Source organism: Micropterus dolomieu, linkage group LG21 (assembly GCF_021292245.1).
Source record: "Micropterus dolomieu isolate WLL.071019.BEF.003 ecotype Adirondacks linkage group LG21, ASM2129224v1, whole genome shotgun sequence".
Classification (NCBI taxonomy): domain Eukaryota; kingdom Metazoa; phylum Chordata; class Actinopteri; order Centrarchiformes; family Centrarchidae; genus Micropterus; species Micropterus dolomieu.
In genome coordinates this window covers 13,925,130-13,943,018 of record NC_060170.1, presented here as the reverse complement: position 1 = coordinate 13,943,018, position 17,889 = coordinate 13,925,130, and the positions used below count along the sequence as shown (strand labels likewise).

Sequence of the window (17,889 nt, the reverse complement as noted above, 5' to 3'; positions counted from 1 at the left end):
ATTGATTTTTGTGGGGGGGGGGTCTTGTTTGCTGTACATTAAATAGAGACACTTGCACTTCTGTTTAGGCTATATATCCATCTTAAGATAATATATACTGTGTGCCTACTGTATAGCTACCACAACAGCTTGGCAAACCATCACCAAATGCCCACCTCGGGTTATGATCAGTCCTTCTTGCGTGAATCCATTGTTGGTAAAACATGTGGGATGATTTTGTCCCAACAATGTCATTTCAATCAGTCACACAGTCAGACAAGCAAGGAGGGTGAAAATGAAACTGACTAAAATCCTGGTTTTTCCATTGTTCTGCCTGTCACATTGTCTGTAAGGGTGCTGTCCACTTTCTGAAATACAACCATAATAATCCAGTGTCGACATTCATTTTTTGCTCTTCGGTTTCAATTTAATTTCAATAATATTGTTCCAAAACTAGATTTCTGCATTTCCATAATTATAGAAACAGAAAACATACAATGGTGCATAACTTCAGTCAAGTTGATAAAGAAGAGATTTTCCACAGACTGGACTAGAGGTAACAGAGAGCTAAACATAAAGATGGTTTGATACCCAACCAGATACACGGTGCTGCTGTTTCAGACAAACAGTGGTAGAAGAAGTACTCAGGTCCAATAAAAAGTCCCTATGTATACAACAATATAAAAAAACTGAAATCCAAATACAAGTCTTGTATTCATAGTTTATTTTTGCCCTCTAGCCCTCTTCATATTTTGGACCAGATCTCCTCCTAGATCCATGGGCACACAATTTAAAAGTCAGTGCAAATGCTCCCAGTATTCTCGTGGGTGGTGTGTTCAAAGTAATTGTGCTAATGGATTGAAATTAATGTGATTTCCTGGTTTTAGAACATTGCATGTTGCACATTTTATACTGTACATTACTTCAGATTTTCGCAGGTGACCAAAGCTCACTGGGTATCCACAAACCCAAATGCCACTGATGTGGCAGGAAGAAGGTACAGAAGCATATTATTAACCTTTATGTGGCACTTTGCAAAACAGCGTACCAAAGTGCTTTACAAGATGAATAAAAATGTAAGCAATCAGTGACAAAATATCTTATTTGCTGCAAGAGCATGAAGGTTCTGATGAAAATATGCTCCAGGCTGTGCTTAAAGAGTCACTTCGGTATTTTTTTAACCTGGAACTTATTTTCCTATGTTTTTGTTTCTATGTGTCTAATGGAGAAAGCATTTTTTGAAATTGGTTGGTATTGAGCGAGCAGCAATAATAATATTACCTTTCTAGTCTACTGCTGCCTGTGTTATTGTGTGACTTATTCTTTAGTATTTTTAACCATTTTAAACACCAAAGTCACATAATATCACGAACATAAACAACAAAGTCACACAATAACACTGACAAACTAACCGACCCAGGAGAGATGACTGTTTTTATCTGGAGTCTGGTGGCTTTGACCAGAGTGAAATAGCGGCTGTTCCTGGTTAAACAAAAAAGATCTTGCTCTGTGCATCTGAGACTGTCAGTGGCAAAAACAAGCACTTTAGTGGACATACTTTGACTGGGCGCAATTATTTATAAGAATTACGTAGCAGCTGTCGAATGCAGCACACTTACTCACTACCGTACCAATTTCTAAACATTTTGTCCCAATTAGTCACACAGAGACAAACACTTAAATAAGGCTCCAGATTGAAAAATACCTAAGTTACTCTTTAGAGAATGCACACCACAGGCTGCATCAGTGGAATCCCTGAGTTAGGTCTGTTTGTTGTCAGTTTGACATGTCAGACTGTGCATGCACATTTTCCCAAACTCAACCCAACTAATTTTCTCCTCTTTTGCTCTTCCTCTTTTCAGGTGTCCCCAGACTGTGACCAGGTTTTGCTGAATGGTAAAGAAATGTGCGGTCGGCAGTCTTTGGCAATCAACTTCACCTACCTGCACCTTTCTGCTCAGCTGCAGCTCACTGTCTGGGTGCCAAAGCTACCTCTGCAGATAGATGTGTCAGATACTGAGCTGAGCCAGGTTAAAGGCTGGAGGGTACCGATCATCACTAACAAGAGGTGAATTACCTGTATGACTATCAGGGAATAACTGAGGGAAACATAGATGGTGTAAGCATGAGTATCGGTTTGCATTTTAATTAAACCGTACTGGTCATTTTGTGAAGACAATCATACTATTTGCCCATCCTCCATTTCCCTGGCACCTTTCCTGCAACAGCTAAATACATCAAACCAGCGAACATGACTGTTTGCTGTTAGAATACTGAGTGTGCAGTATATAGTGTTCAAGGGTGGGAAGCCAGTGAGGGATCATCTTTTTGTATCATCTCTGGCTCCCGCTAGTTAGTCCACCTGAAATCGCCAGACATTTCTGGCTGGCAGTCTGCAATAGAGCCCACCAGATGCTAGATTTGAGGAGACTACCATTTTCACTTTTTTAAATAAACACACAACATATGTTACAGGCTTGGGCCAATAGATGATGCCGTCGTCCATCACCGATGGCTGCAGATATCACAACGTTGAGCCGTCATTGTAAAAATCACTACACTGACCAAGCCGACATAGGAGCATGTACCAGCAACAACATACCATTATGCTAAAAATCTAGTTGTACTGTGGCAGCAAGTATTGTCACTCAAGTCATTTTAATACAAACAATCAAAACATTCAGGACCTCCTCTCACATCAAACGTTGCCGTCTTCTGGAATCTGTTGTAGTTGCTGAAGTATGTGTGAGAGCAGAAACAACAGAAAAGGCTGATGATGTCTTGGTCCATCCACTTGTTTAGCTTGAAAGCAGTAAATGCATATTGTTTCTTCAACAAAAGTACGGAGTATCAGCATGTGAGAAAAAACAAAGACACTATTGTTGTGTCTAATTTGTTTTATGCTAAAGATTTGCAACAGATAGAGAAAATAATAAACCGAGGAAATGTGTGAATGTGTGTGTCTTTCGGCTTTTCTGTGTGTTTCTTTGTCCGAGTGTGCCTGTGTGTGTGATAAGGTGCTTATTGAATGGAGCAGTTATGGCTTTAGCATCATTGCCACTGAATGAAGCATTCAGTCACTTAAACACACCATCTCTCAAAAGGGAGACAATGCTGGTGTTGGTGTGTAAAGGTCAGTTTTTCAACATACTTTTGTGTGTCTTTGTGTACATGTATGTGTGTCTTGTTATTTTTTGTGTGTCCATGAGATGTGAAAGAAGGTAGGAGGGTGAGGGTGCAACAGTAGAGAAAGAATGAATATAGGACAGAATATAAACTGTAGAAGGGCTTTTATCTTTCTTCTACTGTGCAATAAGACAATCTCAGATGAGTATTTTACAGTAGAAACTAATTATTGTAATAGAAATCAGTTTTGTATAAACCATGAAATATTTCTTTAACACAATTCTCTAAATTACTCTGTTTATTTTGTCATTTAGGTTTTCCTCCCAAGGAGAATGTGTTTTCTGTCTGGTTTGTATCTGTCAGTTTATTTGTTAACTGGGAATCTCTAAAATGTAGCTATTCTTTATGAAATATGGTAGAAATCCAAATCATTAGAATATGAAAAAATCCATTTTATGGATTTAGTTGCTGCAGGTCCAGGAACAGTTTTAAAATGTTTTACAGTAACATTATAGGCTGAGATGAGTCACTGCACTGCAAAAAAAAAATGGCACATGTAACCTATGATTGTCTGTCACTGTGTATTTTAATGAAGATCTCGATCCAGATTTTCTATTAATAAAATATTAGATAATATGTACAATCTATAATGTATACCATTGTTATAATCAAATGTTTAAAAATGAATGAAATCTAAAACTCTGTATTTCCTCTGAGGATGAAACTATGACTTAGCCGTACGCACATCAACCATGTGACAAAAATGGAACTTCACATTTATGTTCAGCTGAGCACATGTTATGTTTCCTAATAGGCTGGACCCAAATGCAACACTCTGACTGTAAATTATTATACAGATAAAACACATGCACAAGCAAAAAACTACAAAAAAGCTGGGAGTCACTATCGCAAGGGCTGAGTTTCGGAAGGGTCTAGTTTCGGAAAGGCCCAGAGACAGACAACAGACAGGGAAGACAGAACACAAGGGGAGGGGGAAACACCAAAAACACTGGGAACAAACTGAACCCAGCTTGACAGCACAAACCAAAATGAAGATGTTTTATATAATTTAAGAAACTCCAACTTCAATGTACATGAGATATGTAAGCAAGATGTTGCCACATTTAGATGCACAGCCTGCAACTTGATATAACTTGAACTGAAATTCAGAGTCACAATAGGGAATTTAGTTTCAAAGGCTCAACTTTTAATAACAGCATACACTTGTTACACACACACAGTTGAAAATCAGCCAAACTATGCATGTGCTCTTTCTTTGTGAGGTTACAAAAACCCTATTCTTAATTGTCTGTTTGTCTTTTCTCTTTGTGTGTATGCTCCTATGCCTCTATGTTTCATTGCACATTTGTGTGTGTGTGTGTGTGTGTGTGTGTGTGTGTGTGTGTGTGTGTTTGTGTGTGTTGCTTCTATTCCCCATCTTGCCACCCTTTCATTCTGTTCTGCTGGTCCTATTTTTCAATTTTGCCAATTTCTGCTCAGATAGCCACCAACTTGGGCACACACACACACACACACACACACACACACACACACACACACACACACACCTATCTCCCCTAACCACTATCTGAGTGAAACACAAGCACTATTAGGCACACACTCTCTCACACAGACACTGTGCAACTGGGACACTGGAAAAATGGAAAAAGAATTCCTGTTATATTGCCTGGCTTTCACACTCCGGGACAGTACGCGCGTGTGTCTTGTGTGGATGTATGATCTTGTGTGGGCCTGCCTGCATGTGGTATTGTGTAGATATTACACAGAGGGAGGCAAAGAAGAAAGAATGTGTGTTTCTTTGTGTGTCTGTGTATAAAAGAGAAATAGAGATCCTCCACCGGGGAGTGAGGGAGAGATGTTTTCTGTTTTAACTGAAGTGTCATTAGATTCATTTTATTTCTTTATTTGGAATTATTCAGCCTCCTCAGCTGTGGAATTATACCAAGTTATACTTTTCATATTATTTTATATGTTTTTAATCATATATATACATATATATATATACACACTTTGTGTTTAATTTCAAACACAAATTGTGCTTCATTAGCAGGTGCACATTGGCAAATAATGGAAAGATGGCAAAAGGACACAATACCTATTGTGGTGACATGAACAGATAAAGTCAGAATCAGATCCAGATTTTTATAGCAAATTGTATAACTACTGCTTTTTGCTTTTGGTACTTATATAAATACTTAGATAAAGTACTTTTAGTACAGTTTATAAAGAAGTATGATATGTAGCACTGTGCATTATACTGTGCCTCCATATAGGTTTGAGTCAGTTTTGCAGATTCATAGCACTGGAGAACAGTAATAGGAAAAAACAACTCAAAGCTCAATCCTGTCAACAAACCAGTATAGAAAGATTTTTTCAACCTTTACAGACGTTGTTTCAATGCTGTGTTGGGATAAGAACTTACTGTAGAAGACGCTGTTGCTGTTTTAAACGGACATCTTTTCAAGTACATGAACATTTAAGAAGTTTCATAAGGCAAGTTTTTTACCAAGTCCCACTTTATATTGTACACTTATTGAGGTAAACTGGGGCTCCATTCACACGGGAATTGTCTTTTCAAGAGAAGTTACAATAGTTTAGGTATACTGTTTAATTAAAAAAAATCACCTGCATACAGCATTACCAAATAGTGCATCACAAGGCCAGTTACATCTGAAATGATTTGCTCACCGAGGCATTCCAAGAAATCCACATTGTATGACTAAAGTGTTACAGCTGGATTAAAAACTGTCTTTTCTTTGACTGAGAGTGTAACCTGGGGCAGAGATTATACAGTAGATTACCCGGATCTGAGTGTAAAAATGCCATTTAATTACCAGATAATCTCACCCTCTGTTCTCTCTGTTTCATTTATCTTCTTTCTCCCCAGACCTACAAGAGACAGTGAAGATGATGAGGATGATGAGAGGAAGGGCAAAGGCTGCACCTTACAGGTATTATTTGATTGGTTTGCCTATCACACATTTAAAGAGTCTTCTTTAATCCTTTTCTTCAATGTCAGTATCCCTGAGAGCTGTCCTGCTACATACTAGCTTCAGCTGGTTTAAGATACTGTGTAGTATTATTGTGTACTATTTTTCCGTCAGTTAACTCACAAGCTAATACATTGACAGACAAAGCATTAGAGTCTAATTTCACCTTTCTCTTGACCTTTCAGTACCAGCATGCTTTGGTGCGGGTCCACACCCATTTTGTTGCAGAACCCTCTGACCCAGGAGGAGAAATGGTCTACATGTTAGGTGCGGACTGGCAAGCTGATATCACCCATTTGGTCTTAGACCAGCTTAAGGTAGGTCCACATATACTCACATATACTCACATATACTCACACGTACACCAAATCTTCCTTGAAGGATTTGTTCAACATTTTGGGAAATACTGTATTTATCATTTATATAATTTGCTTTCCAAGAGTTAGATAAGAAGATCAATCCCAATACCTTATGTCTGTGCATTAAGTTTATATATAGACACAGAAGGTGATTAGCCTAGCTTAGCGTTAAGACTGTAAGCGAGGTGAGACAGCTAGCCTGGCTCTCTCAGAAATACACCCACCTAATCAACACATTGTATCTCATCTGTTTAATCTGTACATAAATATGTAAAAACAATAATTTGTGCTATTAGAGGGAGTTACATGCTGCCTATGCAAACCATCTCCCAACTCCAGCTCTAACTCTAACGCACAAATGCAAGATTTGTATCCAATGACGGTTGAGGTCAAGGGCAACTGGACTTGGTAGAAGATTGATCCAGTTGCCCTTGACTTCAACCTTCGTTGGATAATTATGACCTGGATGACTGAGAACCTTCACAGACAAAATTTGTATCAATCTTCAAATCTAAATTTACATAAAAAAATCTATGTCTTTCATTAAAACATTCTGAATTCTGAACTCTTTCCTGTTAGGACTGATTTGACTGTTTGACTGGTGAATAATAGTTAAAATTAGCAAATGTACGTATGTATGTATTGATCTAGGATAACTGCATTCAGATTGATTAAACTCCACAGGTAGAAGATCCTCAAATTGCCAGACTGATAGACGGACAAATCTTGATCGGGCGGGAGCGGGGGCATACCACTATACAGGTATGTACACTCTATGTTCTGCTCTCATAACTATACAAGTGATCCAGTCTTTTCTCTTTTTACATTTCACCAGCCGCGACAGCCAACATGAGAATCAAATATAAATAAAATATAGCATGAAATATCCCAAAACTTTTAAAAGTTCTTACATGGTGTCAGTTTGTCACTTTGACTCAGCTTTTAATGGAAAGTTTTAAAAATTGACAACCTCTGTCAAAGGACAAAGCATCCCAGAATCAGTGTTTCAATGGCATTTTAAGGATTCATGGACAATGTATGTGAAAGAGAGTTGAAGTTGTCTCACATTGCAGCCATAAGCACTCCAGTGATGTAAACATTATCCTCTCTTTCTTCCTCTCCTCGTCCTCTCTCTCCAGTTATAAGCCTCGACTGCTAGCTCGTTACACAATTAGCCACAATTAACTGTCGGATTTGGCCCTGACATCTCAGTGTGATGTTCAGCAATTACACACAGACACCCACTTACATTGACACACGGTGAACACACTTGCACACTTGCTGAATTCCAATAAGCCGGTCTATTGTGACTGAATGTGACAGTGGAGGACAGTCCTGTGGCTTACTGTCTTACATTACTGCTATACTGTTATATTGCAGAGCCAGCGCAAAATCGCCAAAATATGTTATTCAAAGTCATTATAATCTTTCAAGTCATCTTTCACACAACAATACACACATGGGTTCTCTGATGAGTCTTTTTTAAGTGTTTTAGAAGTGAGTTGGTTCTGAGTTCATGGCAGTAGTGTGTGTGTGTGTGGGGGGGGGGGGGATCTGGGGAGTTTTGGGGAACAGCTGAGTGTGTGCTTGCATCCGATCGACTGGGGACTGCTGCACACATGCACACGTACAGACTGCTGTGCTCTGTTTGGGTGCCAGGAGAGAGAATTTTCCCTAGCATTCCCATCGAGATGCCAGAGTCGACAGCCGTCATTCGATAGTTTGACATTTCAATTTTACCCCCCAGCGCCATCTCCCCGAGTCTCAAGTCGCCTCCACGTCTCTCTCTCCTCTCTCGCCCCCAGTCTCTCTTTCTCGCCCTCTTATACTCTGTCTGTCTTGAAGAGCAATCCCAGAGCCGTCAATCATTGCATTTTGTTACCTCGCTGAGGGTGGGATTGAGTTTGATACACCGACACGTTCGCTGAGAGATTTTCTTTGTACACCAATCAGATCTGCCTGTCCTGCTGTCGCCGGGCGGAGTAGTGCACTACAACACGGGGCTCCTAATCTCTATCACTGTCTTGTCTGCTGTTCTCTCTCTCCATCTGAACCCCAATCTCTTTCACGCTCCTTCTTTCTGCCCCCTCTCACTTTCTGTCCTCCTCTATTTGTCATTGTCTCTCTTTCTCTGACACCTACTCCATTTATTTCTCTCTCGCTTGCTCGCCATCTCTCACTTAGACTGTCTCTCTTCTCGTTTCATTCGCTCACTTTCAGTTCTTTAGTTTTGGCCTTGCGTTTTGTTTATGCTAAGTTGTCTTTGTTGAATGCTGACACACTGGAGCACACTGGGAGGCAGATGGGAACACCGTATGCATGTATGTGCGTGTGTGTTTCCACTACTTAGTGTGTGTTATATTGTGTCAGAGATGTTAAATAACAGCAGTAGTGTTTCCAAACCATCATTTTCTTCACACAGACAATACTAGTATCAGCTTTTATAGGTCTGTGTTTGTTTAGATGCGTGTTTAAGACATGATAGATAACATCCTGTGTAAAGTGTAGATCGAACTCACTTGATCAACCTGTGCGCATGTATGTGTTAGTTTTTCTATACTGCCAGGCTATGTGGCCCAAAGCACTGTGGGGTTAACCAGCTGTCACTGCTCCTCTGTCAGTGTTAAACTCTTCATTGACACCTTAAGGCAATGATAACTGAGACAACAACAAAATCTCCTTCATGCACCTCTCTTCCATACTGTCTTCCAGAGTTTCCTATACTTTACCTGTACTTCCCAATCCCCTATGCTTGCGCAGCCTGATCCCAAAGAGCTTGTTATTTCCATTGGTATTTTTGCAACATTTTGAGACATGAGCTGTCATTCTATCATCTGTCAACAACCAGCTTGTCAGAAATGTGATGACTTTTTCTTTGATTTAGCAGCTGGTGCAAACAGAAAACACTGTGTTGTTTACGATTTTTCCCTGGAAAGACCTATCTGACGCTTTTTGAACAGGAATTAAAGGAGACCTATTATTCTGTATTTCCAGTCTTATATTGTAGTTCTGTGACTCCTATATGGCAGCTTTGCAGGAACTTATACTGGCACTACATGCAGGCCCTCATTTCAGCCTCTGTCTGAATCAAGCTGTAGATGCTCCTGTCTCTTTAAGGCCCCCCCTCCAAAGCCCACTGTCTTCTGATTGGCCACTGTCTTATGTATTTACCAGGTTGCTGCAGGGATGGGGCTGCATTTTCATTTGTGGGTGTGGCAAGCATTCTCTGCCTGGAGCAAATGCCCATATATGGAAATCCGGCTCGGAATGACATCATACCGAGCCATTAGTAGAAAAAACAGTTTAAAACAGCATTCAGAACAGGGGGAAGTCTGAGGTTTTGGCTCACAGGGACTTCTTTTTAATACTTTTACCTCATTATTTGAAGCTTTGGTCATGTTTAACATGAACATCTGACATTGTAAAATTATAGATATGCCAGAAAATGTCATAGAGTGCAAATTTGGATTGAATTGCTTTTGAGCTTATGTCGTCTCATCTACTACTCTAATATTGTAGATTAATTTGAGGCAGCAAAAGCTTCTTTCAAGTTTAAATGTAATTCTGATTTGTACCTTGTTGCAGGTTCTGTCCCCGCTATATGACTCTATCCTGGCAGAGAAGACTGTGACTGTGTTGGATGACAAGGTAAAATAACATATGGCTTTATTGTATGTATTTGGGATGCACTAGGTCCCTTTTATTAGCATCTACTATGATTGTATGTTCTTAAATCTAATGTTGAAGATCATTGGTTATACAAGGGGAAAGCATTGATCTTAATAGTCTGAAAAATGAAACTAAACAACATGCACACTGCAAGAAAACAATTGATTATTAAGGTGATCCCTGAGGACTCCAATCCAAATCCTAATTACTCATAGGTTTTGAGTACTGAGCAATATAGAATCCGTACATCCTATAGTATAACAAAGCATTAGAAAGGTAAAGTTTATCCATTGTGGTTCTAATTTTATCCTTAGCATGTACAATGTCTTAAAATCATCAGTTATAAATATTGCATGCCATCCTATGCGACTGACCTGTCATACCACTTCCAGTGCGACAGAGATTATGAAAATTTCATCATACTTCCAAAGGTGCTGAATCTACCCCACCGAGAAAGTGATTTACTTTCAGTAAATTTTTAAACATCATACAAGATAAAATCATCACTTTGTACCAAACGTTGTCTCTCAAACACCCTTCCCTTTCTTGTAATTTCTAGCCACTAAAAGGGGAGCCGACAAGTTAAAGTCAAACTTTTTCATTGGCTGCTTCTGTGAATGAGATACAGTATCTCTTGTTTGTCTAGGTCACTATCACAGACCTGGGAGTCCAGCTGATTGCATCTCTGTCCCTCAGTATGACAGCAAGTCCTGGGAATTACCAGGCGATACAACTAACAACTACAGCTACAGACCTGCTACACACACCTAAACAGGTAGGAGATATTTAAGGTATAACAAACTCATTAACACACACACACACACACACACACACACACACACACACAGATCAAAATAGCTCCATCTCTGCAAGACACCATATCGTCCCAGGGCTGTATGTATCAGATTTTCAGAATGTAAGTTGCTATGAAAAAACATGAACATAAGCATACATAGATACCTCGTTGCCTTTAGGTGGGATCACACAACTACACAGACACACACACTACAGTAATACCCCCAACGTTGTAATCATAGATGTTAAACAGTAATTCTGTGCTGGAACATCATATTGCTGCTATCTCGCCCATTAATCAGTTTCTAATTAGTGGTGCGTAACTTCCGGGCTATAGCGCTACTTTAACTACACTAACAACCACCTAAAGGTCTACAGTAAAAAGAACTCTATATTGTTAGCTAGAACCAAATTGAGGCAGTTATTCTGTTGACAATAGTCAGTTGAAATTACAGTTAAAACTGCATTTGTCATATACTGTATGTGTTCAACCAAACTAAAATTGTGAAATTGAATTTTATAGCATTTATAAAAACCTGTTTCTAATTGTCTTTTCTCCATTTTTGCTCCCTTACACAGTACATTACCACACTATCTATGGAAAACCACACTTACACACACTCAAATGCATACTTTATTGCTAGGCTACCATGTTACAAGCCATGGTATTCCTGACTCTGTAATCACATCTCAAACTATTATCCCTCACACCCTCTATGTCCCCCACCTTCACTTCTCCCTCCCTCTCTCTCTTTTTTATAAATCAAATAATAGCCCACGTTATAATTTCTATCCAAGGGCTAATTGGATGAGAAGCAGCTCATTAAGATGAAAACTGAGATATGATCTTGCATTTTATTCACACAGTTATTTATTTTTCTATCTGTCTGTTTTTATCTACCTCATTCACAATTACCTGTGGAAAGGAGACTATGGAGAGTGAAAGTAAGGAGGAGAAGAAAATAGGGTGGAAAGAAGTAAACAAAAAAACAGAAGACAGAGAGAAAGAGGGGTAAAAATAAGGCAAGGCAAGGCAAGTTTATTTGTATAGCACATTTCAACAACAAGGTAATTCAAAGTGCTTTATAAGGGAATGGAGGAGGCAAGGAAACATTTCAATTTAATAAAAGAAGAGGGAGGGAAAGAGATAAAGGGTTGTTGCAGCTTAATTACTTTTGTATGGAGTTTTTTGCTGTTATATTACCTACACAATGTTTTTTGTGTTCTGATTAAAGAAGGCAAAGGGTTTTATCATGGGAAATTAGTGAGACAAGCAGAGAAAAATACACTATCTGCAGAACTCTTTATTGATGGAATAGCTGCTGCTGGAAGAAGACTATTGACAAAAAAACTATTTTCTTTCAAGTGTTTTTCCTCATTGTAATAGAAGAGATGGAGACCAAAGACAGAGAAGTTGGTGTGTGTGAGAGAGTGTGTGAGCGTGTGATTGATTGATACAAAAATCTGAATTACTCAAAAAACACATCATACCCACAAGCTACCAAGGCCAACACCAATGAATATATACTATGTTTTAATCTGTTGGCCACACCCCCATCTGTCTGACATCACCAGAAAGCCCAGGATGTACTCTACACAGTACATTAGGACTAAAACAGGTTACATGCATGGTGTTTGAAATAGAGCCCTCAGTGCCATGCCCCCTACAGAGGACAAAAATGAATTGCCGGGTCTCAGGAGGATCTGGCTCTTTAGCTGCTAAATGCTTCCCTATCTTCTCCAGCTTGTTGCTAACTACCATATTTTTGTCTTCTGCTGCATCTGGATACAACACTGATGAGAGCAGTGAGAATGAATCAAAACAGTAAAGTTACCTACCAGAAAACTAAATCAGTTAGCTTAAAGATGCTAAAAAGCCCCATAAAGCTGCAGAGCCTGGTGATAATTCTCGGGGGTCACTTTGTCACTTTAACCTGTTGTTAATGTAAAAATATAAATAAATGCAGCTTTAAATACCAGGTCACCGGAACAAAACATGTGCAAGTAAAAACGACCACTTAGCAAAATCATCTATCTCTGAACTTTAAAACATTGCACCAAAAATAAGCAATTTCAACATACATCAGAGTTCCTTTATCATTCTTCATTGTAGCTCCTGTACTGTACTGTAACAGTGGAATAGCTCAGACACCAAAAAAGGAAGACTGAAGTTTTGTAGTATGCATGTGTGTATACCCATACGAGCATTTAACAAATGCTGAATAAATGTGCACAAGTTTGCTGAGATCTATCCATGAAGTACATTAAGAAACTACAAAGATTCAAAAGGCAGGCAGCAGAGATTACAGCGTTGGAAAGTGTATATACAAAACACTGTTAACTGTTAATACACTTTTCTTAATTAGATGTATGTATGCAAATTGTAGCCATAATCTTTTTCTCATTGTCTTTTAGGAAGCAGTGATTAGCGCATGGATCCAGTACAGTGACGGTTCAGTGACACCACTTGATGTTTATGATCCCAAGGATTTCCTCCTGTCGGCTGTGTCATTGGATGAGAGTGTCATCTCCGTAAACAATCAGGTACTAGCCGTCAAAAGTTTTCTTTATTTGACGATTTAAAGGTGTGTAAAAAAATATGTGCAGAACAAAATCCATGGACGTTTTACAGACGTTACTGATACATATTTTCAGGAAACACTCAAAAGTGACAGTATAGTGTCCAAAGTACAACACGACCAAATGTTACTGCTTTGTCTGTTCACCTTCACATTGTCTCTTTTCTTCTATTAGGAGCAACACTGGCCCATTGTAGTGGCAGAGGGTGACGGACAGGGAGCCCTGGTTCGTGTAGAGATGGTCATCTCCGAGACCTGCCAGAAATCCAAAAGGAAGAGTGTGCTAGCATCTGGAGTTGGCAATGTGATGGTGAAGTTTGGAGCAAAGAGTGAGGAAAGAGGTGTTATGGGAAGAGGTGGACAGAACGCTGGAGGAGGGATGGACAACAGCACCAGTGAGCATCGAACAAAGGATGGAGGAGAGTGGAAGTCCAACAGTGCAGCATTGGATCGAGAGGAAGGAGCCATGAGGAAGGTGAGAGGAACAATGGATGGGTAAAACTCTTGTCAGTGCAGTCAGCAAAAGATGAAATGCGCCAAACCATTAGTTTGACTATATTCTTATGTATCTCAATGGGAAGAGAATGACCTGTACACTGCCAGGCATGATGGTCCAGTCCAATCTCCCAAATCTCCAATTTAACACTAAAAGACAAAAATATTCAGCTTTTGACTCCACAACATTTAACTATAAACTACAGTATTTTTTGGTTAATAGGTAGGTAATATGGAAAGTGTGTTACGCTAGGTAGTCGACATCACCATAGCAACATGGGCGGCCCAGTGGCCCAGTATATAGCACTTTGGTCCCGGGTTCGGGCTGCACAGTAGCTGCCCACTGCTCCCTTGAGGGATGGGTTAAATGCAGAGAATTAATTTCGTTACATGTATGTGTATGTGACAGAAAAATACCTTTACCTTTTACATATTGTCACGTGCGTTTAGTTTTGCCCTCCTGCCATTCAGTTTGTTTTCCCTGTGCCATCCAGAATTTGTTGTCTGTCTGCCATCTACCATCTGCTTGAATCCCTGTGAATACAGCACGATCTCCAACAAAAAAGTTGTATCAGCCACAAACCAGTTTTGTTTTGCTACTGCCATGTTTCTGTCCCTCAAGTCACCTAATATTACCCCTACATGTGGAAAACATGAGGAGAACATATTTATTCCAACCACAGACAAATGATTGGATTGGGTGTTTACATAGTTATTAGCTGTTAATATTTTCCTATTGAATGGAATACAAGCTACAAGGTTGTTTATTAGTCATTTTCATAGAATTTGAAACGTTTACACTACCCCTCTTAACCCTTTTGAAAATTCCTTGATTGGGCTATTATTGTGATTATTAGTAATATTAGGGTCCATGTAAACACTGCTTATGTCTTCTTTTCCATCAATCAGGTTAGCACAACGACCAAGAGCACAGTAACCCATCGTGCTTTAGGTGGTAAAGCTGCTAATGGAGGCAGCAGCAGCAGTCGGGGTGGAGGCCCCAGCCAAGCAGGGGACTACAATAACTACCCAGCACAAGTCGAGATACCAGGCACTGGGGATAGTGAGCTGACCCAGACCACCAGGGGACTGTCGGACCTGGAGATTGGAATGTATGCCCTTTTGGGTGTATTCTGCCTGGCAATACTAGTCTTCCTCATCAACTGTGTGAGCTTTGCTTTCAGGTAAAACATTGTGATAATTGAGGACTATAATTTAAGGGAATCCAGCAATAAAATTGTTGGTAGGTTAAATTGTATGGTCTCTGTGTGGATCACCATATGACCTGAAAGGCATAGACAGCAACGATGCACCTGGCATTGAGGGACAATGTCTTTATTGGCTAAATTTGGTTAATCTATTGTTGTTTGCTTGTTAGCCCATGATTTGAATTTGATTTGTTCAGTCTCAGTTTGCTCAGTAGTTTTGGTTCAAATATATATTACATGTAGCTAGAAAATAATACACAATCTAAGGTTTACTTCTGGTGAACACTATTTTTATGCATAAATTGTTTCTTGAAAATTTCAATGACATGATGCTTAGACATCTGCTAGTCTATTTTAAGTTTTCTTTTCACAAGAGTGTCAAGAGTATGATCACATTTTATCAACATTTAAAATTATGTCTCTGAAGTTATGTTTTTTAGTCTGTACATTTCTATTTCTATAAAGGGATGCCATATGTTAATGTAAAAAAGCAGCACATTATAAAATTGCACTTGTTCAAAATGGTACTTCAATGGTAGACTAATTATCATCCCTCTTTTGCAGATACCGTCACAAGCAGGTGCCCGTGCTGGAAGCAGGAGGCAACATGAATCACGCCCATGACTGGGTGTGGCTTGGCAATGAGGCGGACCTTTTAGCTGACCACTCTGACCAATGCCAGGGCGGGCTGCCTGATGAGTGCACCACCATCATTGACCGGAATGAAGGAGGATATGAGGAGAACAAGTACCTGCTAAATGGGGCTGGTAACACCATGGTGATGGGCGTGGGCACAGGTGGACACCGAGGCGTCACCCATGGACAAACCCTGCCCAGATCTGTTCCAGAACCACACCAGTGCCTTTCAGCAATCACTAGTGGTGGTAAGACTGCCACTGGCCAAGTGGAGCATCTGAATAATTCCCCCCGAGCCACGGCTGCAGCTGCAGTTGCAGCCGCCAAGCGCAAACGCGTCCAGTTCACATCTTTTGCCACTGTGCTGCCCAATGATAATTCAGGTGGGGGTGGCCCATACACCAATTCTTCAGTCCTGGTGACCAATGGGAGTGAGGATGACATCAAGTGGGTGTGCCAGGATATGGACCTGGGTCAGTCTGAAATCAGAACCTACATGGAGAGGCTACAAGACAATCTGTGACTGATGGGAAAGGGACTGAGAAATGGAGGGGCAGAGGATGAGTACAGGAGGAGGAGGATGGACAATGAGTACAATTCACCTGTAATGCCTTTGCAATGGATGATGGGAGGGGGAATGGAAGGAATTTGAGAACAGTAAAGAGAACGCGACAGTGAGGCGAAGATTACTGAACAGACAGTGTAGGGGATGCTCCCCTTAGGCTATGGAAAGCATACTGTCATCACTAGCTCGCACTGAAATCAATGGTAGCAAACAATAAATAACATTTTATTTCAGTTTATCTTACTTATTGTAAAAAATATTATGTACAAATCAATAATAAAGTCACTATTGGTTTGAATGTTCATTTATTCATTCAATAGCAGTAAACCATTGCGATATACAGTAAATTCAGGGTATGTTATTGGACAAACATAATTAAGCCACTATACATTTTTAAATGAGGATGGCAAGAACGTCTTTTCTGAAGTATTTTTTTACTCATGTGGTATATTGCCAGCACTGGCTGTGGCTGTTAACTGATTATTGCTATATCTAATTTTAATATATAAACCTGTCATTCACCTGCCAAGTTTGCTGAATGGTTGAATAATAATCACTGATTATGATTACGGAAGAATAGGTTCGCATTAAAGATACAATCTGTTTTTGTTCCATCATGTGACCAATTTGCTTTTGGAATTGCTCATAAGTAAAATATAACATGTAATATATATATATATATATATATATTCCAAGTACTCAATTATAAATTCAGATAGCAGTGGGAGTTGCCATTCAGCACTGAACACAGGCTATATTGCTCTTTCCTCAAACAACAGAATGTGTCAAGAGTTGGAAAATGTTGATTGTGATGATGAAAAGACTGTTCCCTTGGATCCAAGACAGAGGCATTCAAACTTGCACAATTACAAACAGGAAAGGACATTAGCCGTATTTGAGGCTTACTTCCTGTTTCCTGAAACCTTCCAGCCAATGACAGCTTTCTCCCTGTATTCAGAACCAATCCTGTCATCCCCTTGCCCCTCTTCTTGTCAGTGATTGGACAGCAGTAGACACTTTGTGAACTAAAGTACACAGTGAAATACTGTGAAATGTCTGTAAACTAAAGGGGACTGACTGATTCTTTTCATATAAAAAGAAGGCTGCTTGGGCTTTGCAAAGCCTGACTGAACACTTGATTATGAGGATTATTTAAACCAGAAACCATGTGGGCAACAAGACTAGAGTACCTACAGTGTTGTACATGGAGCTAACAGGATATATTGAAGGACATTACAATACAAATGAAAATGGAGTGACTCTTGAAAATCTCACAAATAGATATGGGTTGATGAAACATGTTTGTTCTTGCTGAACATGATTATATATTTTTTCTTTCCTTTTGTTTATCCTTTTTGATAAATAGAATGTTTTAACGGTTTTCCATATTAAGTTTTTTTCCTAATCTGGGAAGATATTAATTGTAGCTTTTTATTTCAGAGATTTATTAAGATTTTAAGGATATAT

The 17,889-nt window shown here is 39.5% G+C and overlaps 1 protein-coding gene across 1 annotated transcript in view; it reads left to right on the top strand.

The window, feature by feature from the left end:
- si:dkey-215k6.1 (transmembrane protein 132C) overlaps positions 1-16,608 on the top strand; it is a 33,591-nt gene extending 16,983 nt beyond the window's left edge. Inside the window, exons 2-11 of the mRNA XM_046034152.1 lie at positions 1,842-2,047; positions 6,014-6,077; positions 6,302-6,433; positions 7,160-7,237; positions 10,061-10,123; positions 10,791-10,919; positions 13,355-13,483; positions 13,694-13,993; positions 14,923-15,197; positions 15,786-16,608. Of these exons, the coding sequence (XP_045890108.1) occupies positions 1,842-2,047; positions 6,014-6,077; positions 6,302-6,433; positions 7,160-7,237; positions 10,061-10,123; positions 10,791-10,919; positions 13,355-13,483; positions 13,694-13,993; positions 14,923-15,197; positions 15,786-16,380 (1,971 nt within the window). The 3' untranslated portion in view covers positions 16,381-16,608. The remainder of the gene's footprint in view (positions 1-1,841; positions 2,048-6,013; positions 6,078-6,301; positions 6,434-7,159; positions 7,238-10,060; positions 10,124-10,790; positions 10,920-13,354; positions 13,484-13,693; positions 13,994-14,922; positions 15,198-15,785) is intronic.
- The last annotated feature ends 1,281 nt before the right edge of the window (positions 16,609-17,889 follow it).